This window comes from Vulpes vulpes, chromosome 7, assembly GCF_048418805.1.
Source record: "Vulpes vulpes isolate BD-2025 chromosome 7, VulVul3, whole genome shotgun sequence".
In the NCBI taxonomy this organism is placed as follows: Eukaryota; Metazoa; Chordata; class Mammalia; order Carnivora; family Canidae; genus Vulpes; species Vulpes vulpes.
Genome location: NC_132786.1, coordinates 66,681,850 through 66,707,912, shown reverse-complemented (window position 1 = coordinate 66,707,912; position 26,063 = coordinate 66,681,850). Strand labels below are relative to the sequence as shown.

The following is a 26,063-nucleotide window of genomic DNA, read 5'->3' as shown; positions in this document are numbered from 1 at the left end:
AAGAAAACTCAAAGACAACCTACAGAATGGGAGAAGATATTTGCAAATGACGTATCAGATAAAGGGCTAGTTTCTAAGATCTATAAAGAACTTCTTAAACTCAACAGCAAAGAAACAAACAGTCCAATCATGAAATGGGCAAAATATATGAACAGATGTCTCACAGAGGAAGACATAGACATGCTAACAAGCACATGAGGAAATGCTCTGCATCACTGTCCATCAGGGAAATACAAATCAAAACCACAATGAGATACCACCTCACACCAGTGAGAATGGGGAAACTTAACAAGGCAGGAAACCACAAATGTTGGAGAGGATGTGGAGAAAAGGGAACCCTCTTACACTGTTGGTGGGAATGTGAAATGGTGCAGCCATTCTGGAAAACTGTGTGGAGGTGCCTCAAAGAGTTAAAAAGAGACCTGCCCTACCACCCAGCAATTGCACTGTTGGGTATTTACCCCAAAGATTCAGATGCAATGAAACCTCGGGACACCTGTACCCCGATGTTTATAGCAGCAATGTCCACAATAGCCAAACTGTGGAAGGAGCCTTGGTGCCCATCGAAAGAAGAATGGATAAAGAAGTTGTGGTTTATATATACAATGGAATATTACTCACCCATTAGAAATGACAAATACCCACCATTTGCTTCAACGTGGATGGAACTGGAGGGTATTATGCTTAGTGAAATGAGTCAATCGGAGAAGGACAAACATTATATGGTCTCATTCATTTAGGGAATATAAATAATAGTGAAAGGGAATGTAAGAGAAGGAAGAATAAATGTGTGGGAAATATCAGAAAGGGAGACAGAACATAAAGACTCCTAACTCTGGGAAATGAACTAGGGGTTGTAGAAGGGGGAGGAGGGCCGGGGTTGCGTGTGAATGGTTGATGGGCACTGTTAGGGGCACTTGACAGGATGAGCACTGGGTGTTATTCTGTATGTTGGCAAAGTGAACACCAATAAAAAATAAATTTATTATAAAAAAATTTGGTGAGATACTCATCATGCTGAAAATGGAGTATGATATACAACCACTAGCTCTGTTTCCATTCTAGAGGTAAAATAACTAAACAATGAATGTGTCAACCAATTTTCAAGGAAAACACTTAAAAGTACATGGAAACAAAGGATAATGAAGACTATACACTCTAAAATTTCTGGGATACATCAGCCAAAGCTCTTCTAACAGGGCAGTTTATAGCAATATAGGCTTACCTCAGTAATTAATAAAAATCTCAAATAAACAACACCTAAAGAGGCTATAAAAATGATTCAAACAAACCAATACTCTAAGAGGGATGGAAATAATAAAGATGAGAGCAGAAATAAATGATATAGAAAATGAATAAACAACAGAACAATGAAACCAGGAGCTGGTTATTTGAAAAGATCAACAACCTCTCTGATTTTTCCCATTCATTTTTCTCTCCTTTCCCCTATGATCCCTTTCACTATTTTTTATATTCTCCATATGAGTGAAACTATATGATGATTGTCCTTATTCATTGAGTTACTTCACTCAGCATAATACCCTCCAGTTCCATGCATGTCAAAGCAAATGGTGGGTATTCTGTTCATGTATTTTGCCCATTAGGATTGGATTGTTTGTTTCTTTGCTGTTGAGATAGAACTTATAGATCTTGGAGACTAGCCCTTTATCTAATATGTCATTGCAAATATCTTCTCCCATTCTGTAGGTTGTCTTTCAGTTTTGTTGACTCTTTCTTTGGCTGTGTAAAAGCTTTTTATCTTGATGAAGTCCCAATAATTCATTTTTGCTTTTGTTTCCCTTGCCTTCATGGATGAGTCTTGCAAGAAGTTATTGTGGCCACGTTCAAAAATGGTGTTGCTTATGTTATTCTCTAGGATTTTGATGGATTCTTGTGTCAAATTTAGATCTTTCATCCATTTTGAGTTTATCTTTGTGTATGGTGTAAGAGAGTGGTCTAGTTTCCTTCTTGTGCATGTGGATGTCCAATTTTCCCAGCACCATTTATTGAAGAGACTGTCTTTCTTCCAGTGGATAGTCTTTCCTCCTTTGTTGAATATTAGTTGACCAGTGTTGAGGGTCCACTTCTGGATTCTCTATTCTGTTCCATTGATCTATGTGTCTGTTTTTGTGCCAGTACCACACTGTCCTGATGATCACATCTTTGTAGTACAACCTGAAATCCGGCATTGTGATGCCCCCGGCTCTGATTTTCTTTTTCAATATTCCCCTGGCTATTTGGTGTCTTTTCTGATTCCACACAAATCTTATGATTATTTGTTCCAACTCTCTGAAGAAAGTCCATGGTATTTTGATAGAGATTGCATTGAACATGTAAATTGCCCTGGGTAACATTGACATTTCTCAGTAGTAATTCTTCCAATCCATAAGCATGGAGTATTTTTCCTTCCCTTTGTGTCTTCCTCAATGTCTTTCAGAAGTGTTCTGTATTTTTTAGGGTATAGATCCTTTACCTCTTTGGTTACATTTATTCCTAGGTATCTTATGCTTTTGGGTGCAATTTTAAATGGGATTGACAAAACATAAGAGACTCCTAACTCTGGAAAACAAGCAAGAGGTAGCAGAAGTGGAAGTGGGAGGGGGATAGGGTGATCAAGTCACGGGCACTGAGGGGGACACTTGACAGGATGAGCACTGTGTATTTTACTATATGTTGGCAAATTGAACTCCAAGCAAAGAAAATACAAAAAAAAAAAAAGTCAATTAAATTGATAAAGCTATAGTGGCTCCTGGGTGGGTCTACTGATTAAGTATCTAACACTTGGTTTTGGCTAAGGTCATCATTTGAGGTTTGTGAGATTGAGCCCTGTCTGAAGTTCCCCACTCCTTGGTAAGTCTGTTTGAGATCCTCTCTCTTCCTTTTCCTCTACCCTTTCCCTGTCTCTCTCGCTCACATTCTCTCTCAAATAAAATAAATAAGCAAATAAATAAATAAATATCTTTATAAAAATTGATAATGCTCTAGCCAGATTCATCAAAAAAAAAAAAAAAAGACACGGAACCACATGTGAAAGTAGGGAATAACAACCAATATCACAGAAATACAATTATAAGAAAATATTATGAAACATAGCATGCTGACAAATTAGCCAAAACAAAAGAAATGAGTACATTCCTAGAAACATATAAACCAGAAAAATTGAAGCAGGAAGACATAGAAAGTGTGAACAGATTACCAGTAAGTTGAATATATCAGTAATAAAACAAAACAAATCTCCTGAAGAATAAAATTCTGAGGCCAGCTGGCTTCACAGGTGAATTCTACCATACATTTTAAAGTTTTATATCTAATCTTTTCAAATCATTCCAAAAAATGGAAGAGGAAGGAAAAATTCCAAATTCATTCTATGAGACCATCATTACTCTGACACCAAATCAGATAAAGACATTATAAGAAAGATAACTACAGGCCAATATCTCTGATCAACATAGATGCAAAAATCCTCAACAAAACACTAGCAAATACAATCCAACAATACATTAAAAAAATCACTCACCCCAATAAAGTAGGATTTATCCAAGGATGCAAGTGTCATTCAGTATTTGCAAATCAATTAACATTAACATCAATAAGAGAAAGGATAAAAAACATATAATCAATTCAAAAACACAGAAAAAGCACTTGACAAAGTACAATATCCATTCATGATAAAAAAAACCCTCCACAGAGTAAGTTTAGAGCGAATATATACCAACATAATAAAATTATATACAAAAAACCCACAGCAAACACTGTAGTCAATGAGGAAAACTTTCAGCTTCAGGAACAAGACAGCAATGTCCACCCTCACCACTTTTATTCATCATAGTACTGGAAGTCCTAGCTACAGAAAGTAGCCAACAAAAAGAAATAAAAGGCATATGAATTGGTAAGGAAAAAGTAAAACTTTTTCTATTTGCAAGTAATATGGTACTATAAATTAAAAAACCTGAAAAACTACCAAAAAATACTAGAACTGATATATTCCTTTAGTAAAGTCACAAGATACAAAATCAATGCAGAAATCTATTGCAACAGATTTCAAATAATGAAGAAAAGCAATTAAAAAATTTTTAAAAATCCCATTTATAGTTGCATCAAAAACAACAAAATATCTAGGAATAAAAATGACTAAAGAGGTGATAGAACTGTACCTTGAAAACTATAAAATATTGATGAAAGAAACTGAAGACAAAACAAAGAAATGGAAAGACATTCCATGGTCATGGATTGAAAAAACAAACATTGTTAAATGTCTATATTACCCAAAGCATTCTACACATGTAAAAGTCCTATCAAAAGGTATTATATTTTTCACAGAAATGGAATAAAAAAATCCTAAAAATTATATGGAACCAGAAAAGACCCTGAGTAGTCAAACAGTTTTGAAAAAGAAAATGAAAGCTGGGATATCACAATTCTTGACTTCAAATTATATTGTTCAGCTGTCATAACCAATACATTAAGGTACTGGCACAAAAATAGACAAATAGTTCAACAGAAAAGAATAGAAAAACTACAAAGAACCCAATTTTATGGTCAATTAATCTTCAACCAAGCAGGAAAGAATGTCCAATGGGCAAAAGACCATTTATTCAACAAATAGTCCTGAGAAGACAGGTCAGCTATATGGGAAAGAATGAAGCTGGACCACTTGGTTGTTATTGTTGTTTTCATCCAAATAGCACAGATCACTTTTTTTGCAGATTTCTGTCATTTCAAGGAGAATCTGAGAATATATATATTTTAAAAAACCCTCTCCCTTCTATGTAAATAAAACATGCTACACTTTGTGAGAATGCTGAGGTAATAGGCACACACCCAGATATGTACTGTACCAAATGTTCCAACATCTTGCACACCTCTATTCACATGCCCACCAGGGCAGTCTTGCCTTCTTGACTCATCTCTTGTTCCCTGCTTGTCAAGAGTCCCAGCAGTACTGAGTCTAAAACTTTGTGGCCAACAGGACTCAGAAAGCCACCATACTGCAACACACAAGTCAAGTGGGTCTTGATGTCTCCTGGCTTCTCAGAAATTCACAAGAAGTAGTCAGTTGTCATTTTTGTGACACTTGATGTCCAGAGAAGTGTCATTTGGGAATGAGATGCAAAAATAAATTCAAAATGAACTAAAGACCTAAATGTGAGGAATGAAACCATAAAAAGACAAGAACAGAACACAGGCAGTAATGTCTCTGACATCAACTGTAGCACCATATTTCTAGATAGTTCTCTTGAAGCAAGGCAAATAAATGCAAATATAAACTATTCAGTCTATATAAAAATGAAAAGGTTCTGCACAGTGAAGGAAACAATCAACAAAGCTAAAAGGCAACCTCCTGGATCAGAGAAGATACTTGCAATGACACTTCTGATAAAGTGTTAGTTTCTGAAATAAAGAACATATACAGACCAATTCTTTTTTTTTTTAATTTTTTTATTTATGATAGTCACAGAGAGAGAGGCAGAGACACAGGCAGAGGGAGAAGCAGGCTCCATGCACCAGGAGCCTGACGTGGGATTCGATCCTGGGTCTCCAGGATCGCGCCCCGGGCCAAAGGCAGGCGCCAAACCGCTGCGCCACCCAGGGATCCCAACAGTCCAATTCCCAATAAACAAATAATCTAATTAAAATGGGCAGAAGTCTTGAAAAAACATTTTTCCAATGAAGACATCCTAATGGCAAAGACTCATGAAAAGATGCTCAACATCACTCATCATCAGGAAGAGTCAAATCAAACTACAATGAAATGCTATGTCATACCTGTCAAAATGGCTAAAACTATCAACAACAGCAGCAACAACAACAAGTGTTTGTGAGGATATGAAAAAGGAAACCTCTTGAACTGTTGATTGGAATACAAAGTGATCTTGTATTTCCACTGTGGAAAACAGTCTGAAGATCTCTCAAACAGTTAAAAATAGAACCACCATAGAATCCAGTAACCACACTACTGGATAATTACCCAAAGAATAGAAGTACACTAATTTAAAAGGATATATACACCCCTATGATTACAGCATCAGTATTTACAATTGCCAAATTCTGGAAGAAGGCCAAATGTATCCACATATATTAGTATATAAAGAAGGTGTGTTATATATGTAAATATCTATCTATCTATCATCTATCTATCTATTTATCTATCTATCAAATTTTTAAATACACACACACTTAAAATGGAATATTATTCAACCATAAAAAGAATAGGATCTTGGCCATTTGCAACAACGTAGATGGAGCTAGAGTGTATTATGTTAAGTGAAATAAGCCAGTCAGAGTAAAACCGGTACCGTAGGATCTGTATGATAACTATACTAGAATTGAAAAAGTAATAGTATGGGACACTGGGTGGCTCAGCAGTTAAGCATCTGCCTTCGGCCCAGGGCATGATTCCGGGATCGAGTCCCACATCAGGCTTCTGTGTAGAGCCTGTTTCTCTCTCTGCCTGTGTCTCTGCCTCTCTCTGTGTCTTTCATGAATAAATAAATAAAATCTTTAAAAAAGAAAAATTAATAGTAGTAATAAAAGTAATAATAAAATATAAAAATTAAGTTTGGGGAAAAAGAAATGGGCTTATTTATTTATTTTTTATTTTTTGAGTATAGTTGACATGTAATGTTACATTAGTTTTAGGTGCACAACATAGAGATTCCACAAGTTTGTATATCATGCTTCTATGCTCACCACAAGTGTCACTGTCACCATAAGATAGTATTACAATGTCAGTGACTATATTCCTTATGCTGTGCCTATTAATCAAAATGGGTTGATTTATTATTTTAGTGTGGGGAGCACCCATCTTAGGGGAATCATAGGACATCTCAAGAAGAAAATTAGAGAAAGAATATATAATATTTGGGTTTTTGTTAGGTGATTGTGCAAGGGTTTTAGGAAGTGCGGTGTACTTTGGTTTGTTGCTGTCAGCAAGCATGAGTAATTCTATGACTGATTGTCTTAATGAATTTTACATACAGTTGAATCATATCCAACTAAGTCTAACACAGTAATTGGTGACAAAGCCACCATACTTATGCATTTGTAGGAAAGGGAGACACTCGGTAGGTTTTGTGACTTGAGTGATGTTCATGTTGTCTATCTTCAGACAGGATTGTATATGGGTCTTGTTTTTGCCTTGGTCCATCATGGTCACAGAGTTTCTGTGTTTGAAATAGATGATATTAGCTTCCTATTGCTGGTATAACACATTACTATACCCTTATTACCTTAAAAAAAACCCACCGATTTATTTCCTTAACTTCATGTGGTCAGAAGTCAGAAATTGGTCTCTTTGAGCTAAAATCTAATCACGTCAGGTTTCATTTCCTCTGGAAGCTCTAGAAAAGTTTCCTTGTCTTTTCACTTTCTAGACGTCTCCTGTGCTCCATAGCTAGTGCCCTCCTTCGATGGCTTTGGATGTTAGCAATACTGAGCTGAAACCTCACACTGCATTTCTGTGATTCCTTCAGTTTCCTGCTCCCTCTTTTAAAGAACCTCATGATTAGTCTGGGTTCACATTGACATCTTGCATATCTCTATTTTAAAGTCAAGTGATTAGCAACTTCTGTATTTAATAGAGGAACATCAAGACAGTCTCCAAGCAATACCAAGGCATACTTCTAATACCTAATCAGCTATGAATATCAGGTGCTACTTATCTCAGTTGAACAATATTCTATTTATTCACATAGACCATTTTTAATTTTTTAATTTTTTTTTCATATAGACCATTTTTATAACATTTGATAGGTGGATGGGGGGGCTAATCTATCTTACTGTACAACTATAATGTTTCATATTGCTGTATCTATTTATATACTTCAGTAAAATTTAAAATGTGAGCACTTAAATAAAAATTTAAAATGTATTACAACTAGTTAATTAAAGAAGTGCAATTTTTCAGTGATTAATGTAAGGAATAGGGCTCTATTAAGTCATGTAATAGAGAATTTTTCCTTAGTCCTATTTATATATAATCATGAAAATACACATTGAGGCACAATGCAGATCACTCAGGATTCTTCAATAAAAATAATACTTTTGGTAATTGTTAGTGCTTTTATTAATATAATTATTAGTCAATCTTGCCATTTTTTATTTAATTAACTTATCCAAAATCACCACCACTTGATTTAAGTATATTACTTTCCTCTCACCTTTCACTTCATTGACTATGTCTATTGGTAAATACCTGTGTAAGAATAAAAATTTTAAAACATTTTATATATTGGTTTGGAGAATTCTACTAAAATTAATTGCTAATTTAATTAACTTAAATGGATACTGAATACTTATGTTTTGGTCATTAGTAAGCCATTGTAACAATCTCCAAGTTTTATGAAAGCATTTGTTGCCAAGTTTTATTCCCTTCCCTCACTGCTATCTATCAATCAGAAGGGAAAAAATGCTGCTAGAGGAAAAAGAAAGAAGAAAGCAAACATGTATTTGATATATCTAGTTCTTCCTATTAAATATAAATTAAACTCAATAAATAAAACTATGGGAGGGACATTACTACTCCACTTTTACAGATGATTTGAATGAAGCTTAGATTGCACATGTAAGTTACCCTAATCATATGTCTAGAAAGTTTCAAGAGTATAAAAATTAAATTTAGTCTTCCCTCTTTGGAAGATTTCTTTTTTTGGAGGGGATACATTTCACTCTGCCCCCTATGTAATTACAAGATTTTTTCGACACATTGGTTATTATTAGAATATTTGCTAGCAGGATTAAAGGCACTCCTGAGTATGAGATAATAGTTTTTATATGTTACCTTATTTAACAGTATCATGAAACAGATGTCATTCTCAAATTAGTCATATCCTGATTTTAGCATTATGTGAGTCAAACAGGACATTTCTTCAGGGATCAAGTATCCTGAGATTTTAAAAGTGGAGAAGATGTTTGGTCATCTGTATTCTTTTAAATGCCTTCCTATTGGCATTTCCAGAGCCTGAAACTCAGGACTCCTCAATCTTTAGTCAGATGACATGTACTTTGTATTAGAACAGAAGTATTTTTTGAATTCCAAATAGTGATCAGTAGGCATCTCTTTGTGGTGGCTTCCCCTGAAGCAGGTGAGTTCCAGGTCTCTGGGACTGGGTACATAAATCTTAAGGTCATGTTCTCTAGTGCTTTTGGTTTTGTCTATTTAATTCTATTATTTTAAAGACTAATAATGCACAGAAAAGCATCCATAGAAAAACAGAGAAATTAAAATATTATGTCTCTCAATGACATTATAACTATTCTCTTTTACTCTTTGCCAAAAAAACTCATAGATTTTCAGAACATAGATTTGTTTCTCTCAATTAACATGATATATAATACCATTCTTGCTGTTATATTGTGGGGCATAGTGGTAATTTTAACACTTTCATGATATAACTTGTTATTACATATTGTGAAGGCATGTGAAAAATCTGTGTATATAGGGTGTTTTTTACTTCCCTTTGGGTTATATTTTAGGATGATATGTAAAAGAACGTATATCAATTATTCCAAGGGATAAAGATAGTTTTACAGTTTTCACTCAATATTTTCAAACTGAAATAAAAAGACATTTTTCATTCTTATCCTACAATTCTTTTTTTACTATATTCTAAATGATAATGTATGTTACAAAGAATAACTTAAGTCTAAGTAGTAAAAATATCAAAATAATTGTTTTGTTTAATCTGTGTTTCTTTAATTTCTACTGAGAATGCACATTTTCTCTACTTATGTAAATCTGTCTTTGTCAAATATTAATTTATGCACAATATATTGATGAACCTTTCAGAAGACTTGGCTTGGCTGCCAAGTTAGATAGATGTATATGATTACATCATTTACCTCATCCTTTCATCAGTTTCCTCTAGGAAACATTGTGGTTTATGAGTACATGAAAATAGTAATGGCAAGTAGTTACTGATATTGCTAATTTCCCATAATCAAGTACATTTTACATATTATTTTATTCTTGCAGCTACCATATAATGTAATTAAGTACTCACTTTTATTAATATTTGTTTATTTTTAAAAACTCACTTTTAAATCACAAACTTGAGCCCCATAGGATGTAAGATTGTGCTTTACTTCACACAACCTGCCATTGTTGGTATACATCCTAGATGTGTGTTCTGAGGCATCAGCCCATGCACTTAACATCCTAGATTCTCCTTGCTTGAATTGTGGATGACCTGGAACCTGTTGAGATGGTCCTTCATGTAATTTGAACTGTAGAGAAGACAGGTTTTTGTGTGTCCTCTTGTTGCAACCAACATTCCTATAGTTATTTTACATGTGTTTTAATGCACTCACAAATTTATTTAAAAATATTTATTCTGTATTTCATGTTTGTGGTGATATTTATTTTGTAAGAAAACTGAGCCTGGAAATGCATTTACCCAGGAGAGTATTAAAAAAAATAGTTCACTCATTTGAATCAATTTATCAATTACATGAAAGATAATACTATGGTTTGCTTCTTTTAGTTGTTGCTAAATTGGATCAGACGATGCATATTCAGAGGTTCTCAGAGTTCTTGAAATACTATTTTCTACAATTCTTTGATCATCCTTCTTATGCTTGAGTTGCCACATGTGTAACACGTACATGAGAATCAGTATCATTTCAGCTTTAATATTTAGGATCTAATTGAAAACAGTAATCACATTGGGGCCAGCCCAAAATATTTATCAGTAAGGTTTTTAACATAGAACATACAAACAAGAACCTTTGTTATTTCTGAGAAAACCACATTGACGTGTGGATAAAAATGAAACAATGAATCTAAAAGGATGTTGGATTCTGTGTAATCATGGGTGTTATACAAACAGAAAAAAAGAGAATGTGATTTTTATCCTTTTTTAAAGATTTTATTCATTTATTCATGAAAGACACAGAGAGGTAGAGATACAGGCAGAGGGAGAAGCAAACTCCATGCAGGGAGCCTGATGTGGGACTCAATCCCTGAACCCTGGGGTCATGCCCTGAGCTAAAGGCAGACAAGCAACCACTGAGCGACCCAGGCATCCCTGTTTTTGTTTTTGTTTGTTTGTTTTTTAATTTAGTTTCAAAGATAGAATTCAGTGATTCATTGGTTGCATACCATACTCAGTGTTCATTACATCAATTATGCTCCTTAATGCCTATCCCCTAGTTACCACATGTCCCCTCTCACATACCCTCCTGCTTTTAATGCGTAGAAAACAACACATATGATTAGAAACACTCCTGACTTATAAATATATCTTGTATTTTAGACCTATGAAATTAAACACAGTGTAATTAAATCATTGGCAGAAAATACCAAATAATAAGTTTTTATCTTTGTGCTTACCTTTTTTAAATGGAAGAAAGTATTCTATATATCATAAATTCCATGACGCTTACAATTTGTATTTATTTTAAAATATTTAATTAATTTATTTATTTGAGAGAAAGCAAGCACACATGAGCAGGGGTTGTTGCAGAGGGATAAGCAGACTCCCCACTAAGTGGGGAGCCCAACATGGGGCTTGATCTCAGGACCCTGGGATCATGACCTGAGCCAAAGACAGACACTTAACCAACTGAGCCATCCAGGTGCCCCACAGTACAATTTTTAAAAGTATATGTTATATTACAACATCAGTAACTGTTTTAAAATTAATAATCAAAAGAACCTGTTGCCTTAGAATGATTAAAATTATTATAGTCATGTGTTTTTGTTCCATGTTTTAAAAAAATTCATAAATTGTGATTTGAATGAAATGTTCAATCCAGAATTATCATAAATAATATGTCACTTAAAGTATTCCTAGATTTTGAAGTAATATATAATTAAATTACATGATAGTTATTTTTTATTTTTATTTTTTAGATTTTATTTATTAAAAATTTTATTTATTTATTCATGAGAGACATAGAGAGAGAGAGGCAGAGACACAGGGAGAGGGAGAAGCGGTTTCCATGCAGGGAGCCCTACATGGGACTCGATCCCGGGTCTCCAGGATCATGCCCTAAGCCAATGGCAGCGCTAAACCACTGAGCCATCAGGGCTGCCCGTACATGATAGTTTTTAAATAATTTTTCATTTTACTTGAAAATGTTTAGGTGGGAAATACCTATTTATGACTAATAGATATAGTACTAAGAAAATTATTAAGGCTAATCTTTGCAGAGATATTGTACCCTGTCATATGCTATGCATTTATGTGTATTATCTATTAATTCTAAAAAAAAATCTACTAATATTTCTTATCTCTTAATTCTAAAATCTACTATATTTCATTTTGCAGATAATAAAGCTTAATTTAAACTAATTTAAATTTAAACTATCTAATTTTATCCATCTATGAATCAGTAGAATAGGGATTTAAGCTCAAGAAGTCTAGTCCTTACATCTGTATTTCTATACTCAGAATATGAAAGTGAATCATTGTATTGAGTGAAGGATCAGGGATAAAGAACTGCAGTGCTACCAGTTCTCTAATTTCTATAATATGCATTATTAAATAAGTCACATGACTTTCTGAACTTTAATTTCCTGCTGGATAAATGTTTGTTGTAAAGATGTTTAACATGACTTTTCATTTGAAAATATTGGATAGAATGAATACAATGTCTGTGTTATCACAATGATTATTTTAAAATGCTGTTAGTTTAAAATGGTTTCTTCTTCAATCATAAATGCACATAAGATCTTCAAAATCATAATGAAAGTAACTTATCCTCTGGAAAAAAAATGTATTTAAAGGTGATTTCAAGCATGGGCATTAGCTGATAGTTTTCAATACAAGCATAGAGCACAAACTGAATCACAACAGAAACAAATGACGCCAGTGCTAGAAAATTGTGTAACAAAACATGAATTACCTGAATCTAGGAACAAGGAGACTGACTTAAGAGTGGTGGTGACATGTCCAAATACTATTCTCTTCCAAGTAGGTTAGGAGAAGACTTTAGTGTTTTATCTCCCTATACTTGTTATTTAAGTAATCTATAATTCCTGCCTCTATCTCCTGACACTGCAGTGGTTAAATTGAAGCACATTTATATCACTTTCATGTGATTCAGTTAAGTCCATGAAGGCACAGATCTGTCTATGCACAGCACAAAATAAAAGACGTGAACTCTACAGGATGCATATTGTTGGGTTAATATACTTGATGACCATACATGAAAGATTGCTTAAAAATAATACCAATCTGGGGATCCCTGGGTGGCGCAGCAGTTTAGCGCCTGCCTTTGGCCCAGGGCACGATCCTGGAGACCCAGGATCGAATCCCACGTCGGGCTCCCGGTGCATGGAGCCTGCTTCTCCCTCTGCCTGTGTCTCTGCCTCTCTCTCTCTCTGTGACTATCATAAATAAATAAAAAATTTAAAAAAAAAATAATAATACCAATCTTACCACAGTCATAGATTCAAATAATTTACATATCAAAATGAGTAGTTCTATCCAAATAGTATACAGTTGTCTTATCATAAGAAAGTCAATCAGTGTAATCCAGCCCATTAATATGAAATGAATAAAAGTTTATTATTCTATCATCTATCAATCTATCATATAATCATATGTTCTTTACTCATTCATCCATCAGTGGACAGTGGCTCTTTCCACAGTTTGGATATTGTGGACATTGCTGCTTTAAACATCAGGGTACATGTACCCCTTTGAATCACTACATTTATATCTTTGGGGTCAATACTTAGTACTGCAATTGCTGGTTCATAGGATAGCTCTATTTTTAACTTTTTGAGGAAAGTCTAATCTTTTTTCCAGAGTGGTTGTACCAGCTTGCATTCCCACTGGCAGGGTAATGCCTTTCTCCTTTCTCTGCATCTTCATCTGACATTTGCTGTTTCCTGAATTTTTTATTGTACCCATTCTGACTACTGTAAGGTGTTATCTCATTGTGGTTTTGATTTGTATTTCTGTGATAACAAGTAATGTGGAGCATTTTTTCATGTGTCTGTTGGCCATGTGTATGTCTTCTTTGGATAAATGTCTGTTCATGTCTTCTGCCCATTTATTGAATGGATTCTTTGGGGTTTTTTGGTGTTGAGTTTAATAAGTTCTTTGTAGATCTTGGATACTAGCCTTTGACCTATGTCATTTGCAAATATCTTTTCCCATTCCATGAGTTGCCTTTCAGTTTTGTTGACTGTTTTCTTTGTTGTGCAGAAGCTTTCTATCTTGATAAAGTCCCAATAGTTTATTTTTGCTTTTGTTTCCCTTTCCTTTGGAGACATGTCTAGCAAGTTTTTGTGGCCAAAGTCTAAAAGTTTGCTGCCTGTGTTCTCTTTTAGGATTTTGATGGATTTCTGTCTCACATTAGGTCTTTCACCCATTTTGAGTTTAAATTTATGTATGGGTTAAGAAAATGATCCAGTTTCATTCTTCTACATCTAGCTGTCCAATTTTCCCAACACCACTTGTTGATGAGACTTTTTTTCCCAATTGGATATTACCTCCTGCGTCAGCAAATAGTAGTTGTGAGGGTCTATTTCTGGATTCTCATATCATACTGTCTTGATGATTATAGCATTGGAATACACCTTGATGTCTGGCATTGTGATGCCACTAACATTGGTTTTCTTGTTCAATGTTATTCTGGCTATTCAGTGTCTTTTAGGGTTAATAGTAAATAACCCTTTTAATGTACTTTTGGAGCCTCGTGGCTAGTATCCTGGTGAGAATTTTGGCATCTATGTTCATTAAGGATATTGGTCTGTAATTCACATTATTGGTGTGGTCTTTGTCTGGTTAGGGATGAAGGTAATGCTGGCCTCATAGAATGATTTTGGAAGTTTTCTTTCCATTTTCATTTTTTGAAACATCATCAGAAGAATTGGTATTATATTTTTTCTTAAAGACTTATATTATTCATTTGAGAGAGAGAGAGAAATAAAGAGAAAGCAAGGTGGTGGGCAGAGAGAAAAGTAGACTCCTTGCTGAGCAGGGAGTCAAAAGTGGGCCTAGATTCTAGGACCCTGAGATCATGACCTGAGCCAAAGGCAGATTGACCAACTGAGTCACATAGGCACCCTAGTATTAATTCTTTAAATGCTTGGTAGAATTCTTCTGGGAAGCCATCTGGCCCTGGACTCTAGTTTGTTGGGAGATTTTTGATTACTGCTTCAATTTCTTTGTTGCTTATGAGTCTGTTCGGGTTTTAAATTTCTTCCTATTTTAGTTTTGGTAGTTTGTATGTTTATAGGAAAGCATTTTTTCTTCCAGATTGCCTAATTTGTTAGCATATAGTTGCTCATAATATGTTCTTACAATTGTTTGTATTTCCTTATTGTCTTATAATATGTTCTTATAATTGTTTGTATTTCCTTGGTGTTGGTCATGATTTCTCTGAACATGAGATATTCACAATGAATTTACAGAAGTAATCCAAAAGTTTAAGTTACTTAAACTTAATTTCTTCCATTACTCAAGAAATTCTTTTAACTTAAACTTTTGGATTACTTAAACTTAACTTCTTCCATTACGCAAGAAACTTTTTTAACTTAAACTTTTTGGACCAACACTAAGGAAATACAAACAATTATAAGAACATATTATAAGACAATAAGGAAACACAAGCAATTGTAAGAACATATTATGAGCAACTAAATGCTAACAAATTAGGCAATCTGGAAGAAAAAATGCTTTCCTATAAACATACAAACTACTCAGCCATTAGAAACGACAAATACCCACCATTTGCTTTGACTTGGATGGAACTGGAGGGTATTATGCTGAGTGAAGTAAGTCAATCGGAGAAGGACAACCATTTTATGGTCTCATTCATTTGGGGATGTGGAAAATAGTGAAAGGGAATAAAAGGGAAAGGAGAAAAAATGAGTGGGAAATATCAGAAAGGGAGACAGAACATGAAAGACTCCTAACTCTGGAAAACAAACTAGGGGTGGTGGAAGGGGAGGTGGGCAGGGAGTGGGGGTGACGGGCACTGAGGGGGGCACTTGATAGGATGAGCACTGGGTGTTATGCTATATGTTGGCAAATTGAACTCCAATAAAAATAAATAAATAAATAAATAAATAAATAAATAAATAAATAAGAAACGACAAACACCCACCATTTGCTTCGACGTGGATGGAACTGGAGGGTGTTATGCTGAGTGAAATAAGTCAATCGGAAAAGGGCAAACATTATATGATCTCATTCATTTGGGGAATATAAAAAATAGTGAAAGGGAATAAAGGGGAAAGGAGAAAATGTGAGTGGGAAATATCAGAGAGGGAGACAGAACATGAGAGATTCCTAACTCTGGGAAAGTAACAAGGGGTGGTAGAAAGGGAGGTGGGCGGGGGGTGGGGGTGACTGGGTGACGGGCACTGAAGGGGGCACTTGATAGGATGAGCACTGGGTATTATTCTATATGTTGGCAAATTGAACACCAATAAAAAATAAATTTAAAAAAGACCACAATGAGATACCACCTCACACCAGTGAGAATGGTGAAAATTAACAATACAAAAAAAAAAGTTTCTTCTCAGCATCATTAATAAACTTGAAATTTAAAAGAAAATTAATATTCTTAAAATTAAATTAAATTAATCCCTTTTTTTGTGATTGGCTATAATTATTACACCTAAAAATAACTAAGACTATCACATGGAAAAACTGGAAACAAAAATCAACAGTTGTTGAGAATGAAATAGAGATTCTGTTATCTAAGAGATGAAAAATACTACATTTAGATTATTTACTACAGAAATTCTTGCCACTTGCATGAGGCCATAAATTATATTAATTGAAAATTAGAAAAATCTTAAATATTTGTAAATGTGTTACGCTATATGTAAATTATGTGATAAAATGGAGAGTAACTAGTAACTTACTAAGCCATATATATATATAGCATATATATACACACATGTATGCTATATATGTATATACATATGTGTATATATATATATGCCGTATATAATAATTGAATAATAATTGAAATAAACCATGAGACTGATAACTCACTATTATTTCTTATTTATAACTATTTCTATTTATAACTATTTTGATGCAGAGAAATTCTATATTATTTAATTATATAATTGATATTTCTCATATATGTTAGATACTTAAAACAATGCTAATATTTACGAAAGATATTGATCATTTACAAATTTTGCACTGCTAACCAATTAATTTACATCGAACTAAATAAAGATTTGTTATCCTATAGATTATAAATAAATCCCAAACCTAAATATCTTGATAATCATTAATCTATTGATTGCTGTCTTTGAAAGAGTTAATTTGTAAGGAAGAGACAAATGTCACAAAAATAAAAAAAAGAAGAGAAAGTAATTTGCATATGCATCTAATTCTACTACCATAGATACTTACTGATAAGAAAAATAAGTTTGCAGTTTTAGGAAGATGATAATTGAACCCTGAAAGTCAAGGAGTTGCTTCCTATTTTATTCACAGCTGATGCTGTACTTCTGAGTAATTTGGTGCATGTTTATTTGAGCATGTTTTAATTAACCAGTTATATAATTAACTAACTAAACAATTAAAATGTAATAAACTTGCCAATTAATAATTTAATCAGTTAATAAATTAATCTATCTCCTATCTTTAAGGATGTGTGACTACCAGTAACAAAGTGTTTAAGTCTACAAGTTAAAATATTTTTCTTATACTCCTTAGGGTTATATTCATTTATGAAATTGAATTTTTAGGGGAGCCTGGGTGGCTCAGCAGTTTAGCACTGCCTTCAGCCTGGGGCCTGATCCTGGAGACCTGGGATCGAGTCCCACGTCGGGGTCCCTTCATGGAGCCTGCTTCTCCCTCTGCCTGTGTCTCTGCCTCTGTGTGTGTGTGTGTGTCTCATGAATAAATAAATAAAATCTTAAAAAAAAAGAAACTGAATTTTTATAATGAACACATTTAATTAAATTCAGCATTTTGCAGGTACATATCATTTATAAAATTAACTGTTGTGAAATCTCTAAACTGAGACAAATTCTCTACAATCATGAGTACACACCATGATAACATGGCCAATATGGTGTTAGGTACTCTGGAACAGTATCTGTGGTAGCTGGGGGCCTGGTGTATTGAACCATGTGCTGCACACACATGTAAAATAGAGAAACACAGCCTTTTTTGTTTCCCTCACCTGCAAACTGAGTTATGGTAGTTTTACGTATAATGTTGGGTATTTTTTTATTTTTTTTATTTTATTTTTTTTTAATTAAACCAATTCTTCATGGCATTGAAGGAAATCTTGAGAAACTAATTTAAGCATATGAGAAACATAAAAAAGTTATAGTTAGGAGCTTTATCACATCAATATTAATTAAATGCATGATTATGAGGTTCTGAAGACAGAAGTACATACACTTTAGAAAACTGGGATTATATAATATTTCCTAACACCATGACTAAATTATGCATGGCATGCTAACAAGATACATAGAAATAAAAGAAATGTGTATGGCAATACACACTTGTTATATGACTTTCTGTGGATTAAAAAATACTGTGTAATAACAACAGGGGTGTGTGATAGGATGCTAAAGCAAACGTATTGTTGGGAAATGAAAGATTAAAGACATAATTATTCTCCCAAGTCTCATTTTGTTTTCTCTCATTTGATTACCTCTTCTTAAGTAAATGATTAACCTTTTTTCAAGCAGCTCTCATTTCCTTATCATTCTTTTTCTTTCAGGCGTGACAGGAACAATGGAAAATGCAAATGACACTACAGAGATAAACTTTATTCTTCTAGGCCTCTTTAAACACACTCCAATCCATTTGTTCCTCTTTTCCATGGTGCTCCTGTTCTTCCTCACCTCCCTGATGGGCAATGCCCTCATGATTGTGCTCATCCATGAGGACCCCCGGCTGCACACGCCCATGTTCTTCTTGCTCAGCCAGCTTTCTGTCATGGACATGATGCTGGTCTCCACCATAGTCCCCAAAATGGCAGTCAACTACCTGATGGGCACCAGGTCCATCTCTCCTGCTGGCTGTGGAGCCCAGATCTTCCTGTTTCTCACACTGGGAGGGGGTGAGTGCTTTCTCTTAGCAGCCATGGCCTATGATCGCTATGTGGCCATATGTCATCCCCTGCGCTACCACATCCTCATGAATCAGAAGCTCTGTTTGCACATGACCGCAGGTTCCTGGCTTCTGGGAGGAGTAGATGGACTGATGCAGGCTGGTGCCACTCTGAGCTTCCCTTACTGCCATTCTCGGGAAATAAACCACTTCTTTTGTGAGGCACCCACACTGGTGCGCCTTGCCTGTGCTGACACTATGTTTTTTGAGTTGTTCATGTATGTATGCTGTGTTCTGATGCTCTTGATCCCACTGTCTCTTATTCTGGCCTCCTACAGTCTCATCCTGGCTGCTGTACTCCGCATGCAGTCCACAGCAGCCCAGAAGAAAGCCTTTGCCACTTGCTCCTCTCACCTGGCTGTTGTGGGGCTTTTCTATGGTGCCATAATATTCATCTACATGCGGCCCAAATCCTACCATTCAGTGGCCTATGACAAGGTGATCTCTGCTTTTTATACCATCTTCACACCTGTGTTGAATCCCCTTATATACAGTGTGAGGAATAAAGAAGTCAAGGGGGCTTTGAGAAAGTGGCTGGAGAAACATTTTCTGGGACATCTACAGTGAGAATAATTTGATAAACTGGCAGAAGCCAAACTGGATCCAGATTATAAAATTTGTGTTCTATCAATATATTTTGCTCTCACTTGGTCAGTTCACACCTTTTTAAAGATTTTATTTATTTATTCATTCATGAAAGACACAGAGAGAGAGAGAGAGAGAGAGAGAGGCAGAGACACAGGCAGAGAAAGAAGCAGACTCCATACTGGGAACCTGATGTGGGACTCGATTCCAGGTCTCCAGGATCACACCCTGGGACAAAAGCAGGCTCTAAACTGCTGAGCCACCCAGGGATCCCCAGTTCACACTGTTTTATAAAACAACCATTTATTTTATATTTGGTAAATTAAAATTTACATTTGTCATGCTTGCATACATCATTATAATATTTTTGTTCTGGACTTTGGACCTCAGCAGTAAGAGTGAATAATTGAGGCACTGTAAGCAAAAGATATGCTAGACGTTGATAAAGGCAATTTTCAACTTTTAATGTCTATGGGCCCTCCTCATGGGCTTCCAAAGAAGTGAAACTTTGGGCAGACTGGGTGGCTCAGCAGTTTAGCGTGGCCTCCAGCCCAGGGCCTGATCCTGGAGACCCGGGATGGAGTCCCACATCAGGCTCCCTGCATGAAGCCTGCTTCTCCCTCTGCCTGTGTCTCTGCCTGTCTCTCTCTCTCTCGAATAAATAAATAAAATCTTTAAAAATTTAAAAAAAATAGAAGTGAAACTTTAACCATTACCAGAGTCAGCAAAACCACACAACAGGGATTCAATTTCTGCCCTGGGCACAGATTGTACATCCAATTCACTTATAAATAACCTAAAAGGGACCAGTTCAAGTATAAAACCAAAAATAGGACCTCCCTGAGACTGAAGCCACACATTTCTGCTGATTAACTAAATCCTAAGGTTACAGTCCTAAAATCAGATAAGGTATATAACTTTCTGAAATGTCTTTCATCTAATGATTTCTAACATTTCATGTTTTATGTCCTCAGTGAAGACTGTGTATCCCAGGCAACTCTGATAACTTGAGCTGGGAAAAAATAAAAGCGAAACCAAAAACAGAACAAACAACAAACAAAAAGTTCTTTCTTTAAGAGGTTCTAAAAGATTTATTCATTTTGTGCCAACAACATCAACTATGTGTGTGTGTATAACTTTCAGATGAATTATTTAAAGAGTGATTAATTAATCTGTAAAAAAGCAATGCATATACTAGGTTCATATAATTTTATAAAATAAATTTCAAAGAAACAGTTAAATGAATATGGAACAAAATACATAAAGATCTTATAGAAAATATCAAATTTTTTTCTAGAAGAGCATTTTCTGTGGGTATACGTGAGTTAAAAAATCATATACAAGGTAAGTAGGTTGAACTGTGTACATTTAAATGCTGTTTATATGTAGTAATCATATACATGATTGGCTCAGTCAATCATGTATATGTTTGGCTCAGTCAGTAGAACATTCAACTCTTGATCTCAAGGTCATGAGTTCAAGACCCATGTGGGGCATAAATCTTACTTAAAAAAATTACAGTAATCATGAATAATTGAAAGGAACATCTCTTTCTGAAAAAAAAAACATTAATTGAAATAATTCACACATGGTAGAATTAAACATGTAAATCAACATAGACAATAGCTTTATTCATCAGAGTAAGAACAAAAATCCCCTTTTTTCCACATATTAAATATATATTTTTCTATATATATTTATATATAACATATAGAAATAAAAATATATATTTATAAACATAAATATATAAATATAAATATATAAATAAAAATAAAAGTAAATATCTTTGATCACAAGGAAAATCTTAGGGCTAAAGGTCTCACCTTCTTTAATGGTTAACTAAGGAAATAAATCTAATGGTCTGGGAGAAGATTTATACTCTTTCTGCAACTTTTGAGTTGTAAGTTTTAGGATACTAAATGTTACAAAGCAAAACAACACAAAAAAAACAAAACAACAACCAAAAAATAAGGACCTATAAGCCTACAACTTTTGGTTTTAAGGAAATACCACTTTAAAAATGAAGAAAATCAAATTAAAATAATCTCTTGTCAAAATTCCAAAACTCTGAATTTTAACATCTGAATCAACTACTGAGTCTAATTTATATAACTATCTCACATCATCTCAAACAAAAGAACAAATCTACATATACCCAAGGATTAGAAAAAAATGCTGTTCAGTAGCTTGGATAACTATGAGATTTTGTTCCCAATAAAATTTCAGGTCTTGGAAGCTGAAATGTAAGAATGAAAATTTGCATTCAATCATCATTCTTTCAATTAAATTTAATGAATTAAATTACTGAAGAATGAATGCCAAATATGATATCACATATCAGTCTCAAACATAATTCATTCTAAATTGATACAATGTAAAAATAGGCATTATGTAGAATTATATGCTTTAGGCTTCAGTTATTTGAAAATTATTTATGGGAGTGTAGTTGAGTAATCCAAATATTAGAATATGAGTTCATCAAACAATTTATGCTGATAAATGGTTAGAGATGTATATATAATTTATATTTATATATATTAGTATTTGGTATTAGTATGTGTAATTTTACATATGTATATATTTAAATAATATGTATGTATATAAGTTATCTTGGAGATGAGTCTACAGATTCACTTGAGTTGTCCCAACTAACACAAAAATGAAGTGTCTATCAAACTTTGCCTAAACAAGTTTTATGAGCAAAATAAATTAGTATTATTATTTTAAACCACTAACCTTTGCATTAGCTTGCTATACCACAATATTAACTACAATATATTTCAATTCCTGGAAGAAACTAATACTAAAATAATGCCTTGTTTTCATAGGATCAGGTGGTAGTCAGAATACAAAAATAAACCAAAAGCAAAACAAAACAAATCTCAAAGAAAATGTTAGCAGAAAATTAAGGGCCTTGAGAAGACAGTTGCTGAAACTAATATAATGCTAAATGTTCATTATACTTAAACTAAAAAATGAATAAAAACATCTCTCATCATCAGGGAGATGCAAATGAAAATTACAATGAGATATTACCTCACATCTATCATAATGACTAAAGTAAAAAACACAAGAAGTAACAATTTTTGGCAAGACTATGGAGGAAAAGAATCCCTCCTGCAGTATGGGTGAGATGCAAACTAGTGCAGTCACTCTGGGAAACAACATGGAGGTTCATCAGAAATTTTAAAATAGAACTACTCTATGATCCAGCAATTGCACTACTAGGCATTTACCCAAATTTTATAAAAATACTAATGCAAAAGGATACATGCACCGGCGTATTTACAGCATCATTATTTATAATTTTCAAGATATGGAAGCAGCCCAAAATGTCCATCAATTGATGAATGGATAAATAAATGGCATAGATGATAGATAGATAGATAGATAGATAGATAGATAGATCTTAATATATATTAAGATATATATGATATATAATATATAATATCTATATATAGATCTTAATATATTATAATATATAATATTATATCACATATTATATTATATATAATATAATTATATATTTATAATTTATTAATTAATATAAAATTATATATGGTATTATAATTATATATTTATTTAATATTGTATTATATATTATATATAATATATAATAATATATATTAAGATTATAGATAGATAGATAGATAGATAGATAGATAGATAGATATAAAAGAATGGCAAAGGATACAAACATAGTTATTTGACAGGGCACACATACCCCAGTGTTTACAGCAGCGATATCCACAATAGTCAAAATATGGAAAGAGGCAGATGTACAAGGACAGATGAATGGATAAATAGTCATTACTCAGCCATCAAAAGGAATGAAATCTTTCCATTTGCAATGATGTGGATAAAACTAGAAGGCATTATGCTAAGCAAAATAAATCTAAAATGTTAAGCAAAAAAGAAAAAATATATATATACATAAAATCTTTTTAAAAAGATTTTACTTACTTATTCATGAGAGACAGAGAGAGTGAAAGAGAGGCAGAGACATAGGCAGAGGGAAAAGCAGGCTCATGCAGGGAGCCTGATGTGGGATTTGATCCCAGGACTCCAGGATCATGCCATGCGCCAAAGGCAAGCGCTAAACTGCTGAGCCACCCAGGCATCCCGAAAATAGACACTTAACTCTGGGAAACAAACTGAGGGTTGCTCCAGGGGAGTTGGGTGGGAGGATATGGTATACTGGGCGATGGACATTAAGGAAGGCACTTAATGGAATGAACACTAGGTGTTATACGCAACTGATTAATCACTAAATTCTATCCCTGAAACTAATAATACATTATGTTAATTTATTTAAAATAATTTTTAAAAGAATGAAATATTGCTATTTGTAACAAATAGATGGAGCTAAAGAGTACAATACTAAGCCAATTAGTTCGAGAAAGATAAATATACAATTGCACTTATATATGGAATTTAAGAAACAACAAAAAAATGCACAAAGGGAAAAAATAAAAGAAAGTGAGAGCAAAAGAGAGAGAAAGAAACAGACTTAATTATAGAAAACAAACTGATGGCTGCCAGAGGGAGATTAGGGAGGCAGGAAAAAAGAGAAAAATTATGCCACTTACATAAGCTTCTCTTTCATAGGGTGTTGTGTCCACACAGGACAACTTCAACATGGCAGGGACTTCACAGAAAAAGTGATCAATGGCTCTTAAACCACAGAAAGGAAAGTACAGGGCATAAGCTATGTGGGCTATGGAGTTGACAGTCCCAACAAGCCAGGACCCTGCAGCCATGAGATTGCGGACATAGTCATTCATAAGTATGGCATAGAAGTATGGGATGCAGTGCATGACAGATGGCTACATAGCGATCAGAAGACATTGCCGCCAGGAGAAGGCACTCACCATCCAGGAGGAGGAGGGATAGAAATATCTGGAAGCCACACCTGCAAATGAAATAGTTCTGCCTGAGAGAAAGTTGGTGATCATTTTGGGAACAATGTTGGAAATATGCAAGATGTCCATGAAAGAGAGGTGGCTGAGCAGGAAATACATTGGAGTATGGAGTCTTGAGTCCCTGAGGATAAGGAGGATCATGATTGTGTTTTCTGTTAAAGTCACCATAAAAATGATGAATATAAAGGAGAAGAAAATTTGGCTTGTATGAGAAGCAAAGAGTCCTAAGAGAATGAAGTCACTGGAAAAAATGTGATTCTCACATTCTCACAAAAGGGAAAAGGGTTCCCTTTTCTCCACATCCTCTCCTATCATGAACTCCATTTTTCTCCCTAAAAAGAAAAAAATGAAAAAAAAAAAGCAATAATATAACTCTAAAACACATTTACATGGCAAAATGTATTAAAATGGGAGGGATGCATATTTTACAATTATAGTCAATAAGATTTCAACCAGCTTTAGAAGTGTTCTTGTTTTATAATGTGGCCATTTATTTGTTTGAATCAAATGATGACATTCGTTCTATTGAATAAGCTGTTAACTCCCTGTAGTCTCACAGTCTTAATTCCATAATCTTGAATCAAGTTCAGTTTTTTGTCAAATGTCATTTTTAAGTGATACCTATGGCAGCATTATCTACTGAAAATTTTATATATCCCAACACATCAACTTGCCTATTTCTCCTATTACTATGCTGCCCTTTGATTATTTTGCATATTTTTCACCTTTTACATATTAAATAAACTTATGACCTTTACTTATTGTTTATTGCCATTCTAACTGACCAATGGAAATCCTCTCTAACAGAAACTTTATTTTCAACTCTGTACATTCTGAATGGCTAAAACAATGCCTGGCACATAGTACTTGCTCAATAATATATATTAAATAAATGAATGAGTGAATAGAATATGGAACTCAATTTTCTGTCTCACTTTTTATTTGGATAAAGCTTAAAGAAGGTGAAATGGATTATTTCTAAATCATTAAAATAATACTGATGTGCTATAAAAACTAGTTTAATCTGTATTTGTAATTTAAAATATAAGTATTTAAATCTAAAAATAGGGATCCCTGGGTGGCACAGTGGTTTGGCGCCTGCCTTTGGCCCAAGCTTGATCCTGGAGACGCGGGATCGAATCCCACGTCGGGCTCCCGGTGCATGGAGCCTGCTTCTCCCTCTGCCTGTGTATCTGCCTCTCTCTCTGTGTGTGTGTGACTATCATAAATAAATAAAAATTTAAAAAAATAAATCTAAAAATATTCAGTTAAGAATATATTTTAATTTGGCCAATTATATTAACTTCTAGAACTTGAGTTATAATTCTTTAACATTTTCTTTTTTTTCCTAATCGCAAATGAATTTTATTTTATTTTATTTTTTACTAAATTTATTTTTTATTGGTGTTCAATTTACCAACATACAGAATAACACACAGTGCTCATCCCATGGAGTGGCCCCCTCAGTGCCCGTCACCCAACACCCCCCCCCCGCCCTCCT

At 34.1% G+C, this 26,063-nt stretch overlaps 1 protein-coding gene and 1 pseudogene across 1 annotated transcript; one reads left to right on the top strand and one right to left on the bottom strand.

Annotated features, from left to right (window-relative positions):
* The first annotated feature begins 18,677 nt into the window (after positions 1–18,677).
* On the top strand, positions 18,678–19,622 carry LOC112911013 (olfactory receptor 2T33-like). The gene has a single exon (XM_025987331.1). The coding sequence runs from the start codon at positions 18,678–18,680 to the stop codon at positions 19,620–19,622; it is 945 nt and encodes a 314-aa protein (XP_025843116.1).
* A 4,532-nt stretch (positions 19,623–24,154) lies between these two features.
* LOC112911012 (olfactory receptor 2AJ1-like) lies at positions 24,155–24,703 on the bottom strand (annotated as a pseudogene).
* Between the last annotated feature and the right edge of the window lie 1,360 nt (positions 24,704–26,063).

Coding starts and splice junctions, on each gene's coding strand:
- LOC112911013 (XM_025987331.1), top strand. CDS start 18,678: ATGGAAAATGCAAATGACACTACAGAGATAAACTTTATTCTTCTAGGC.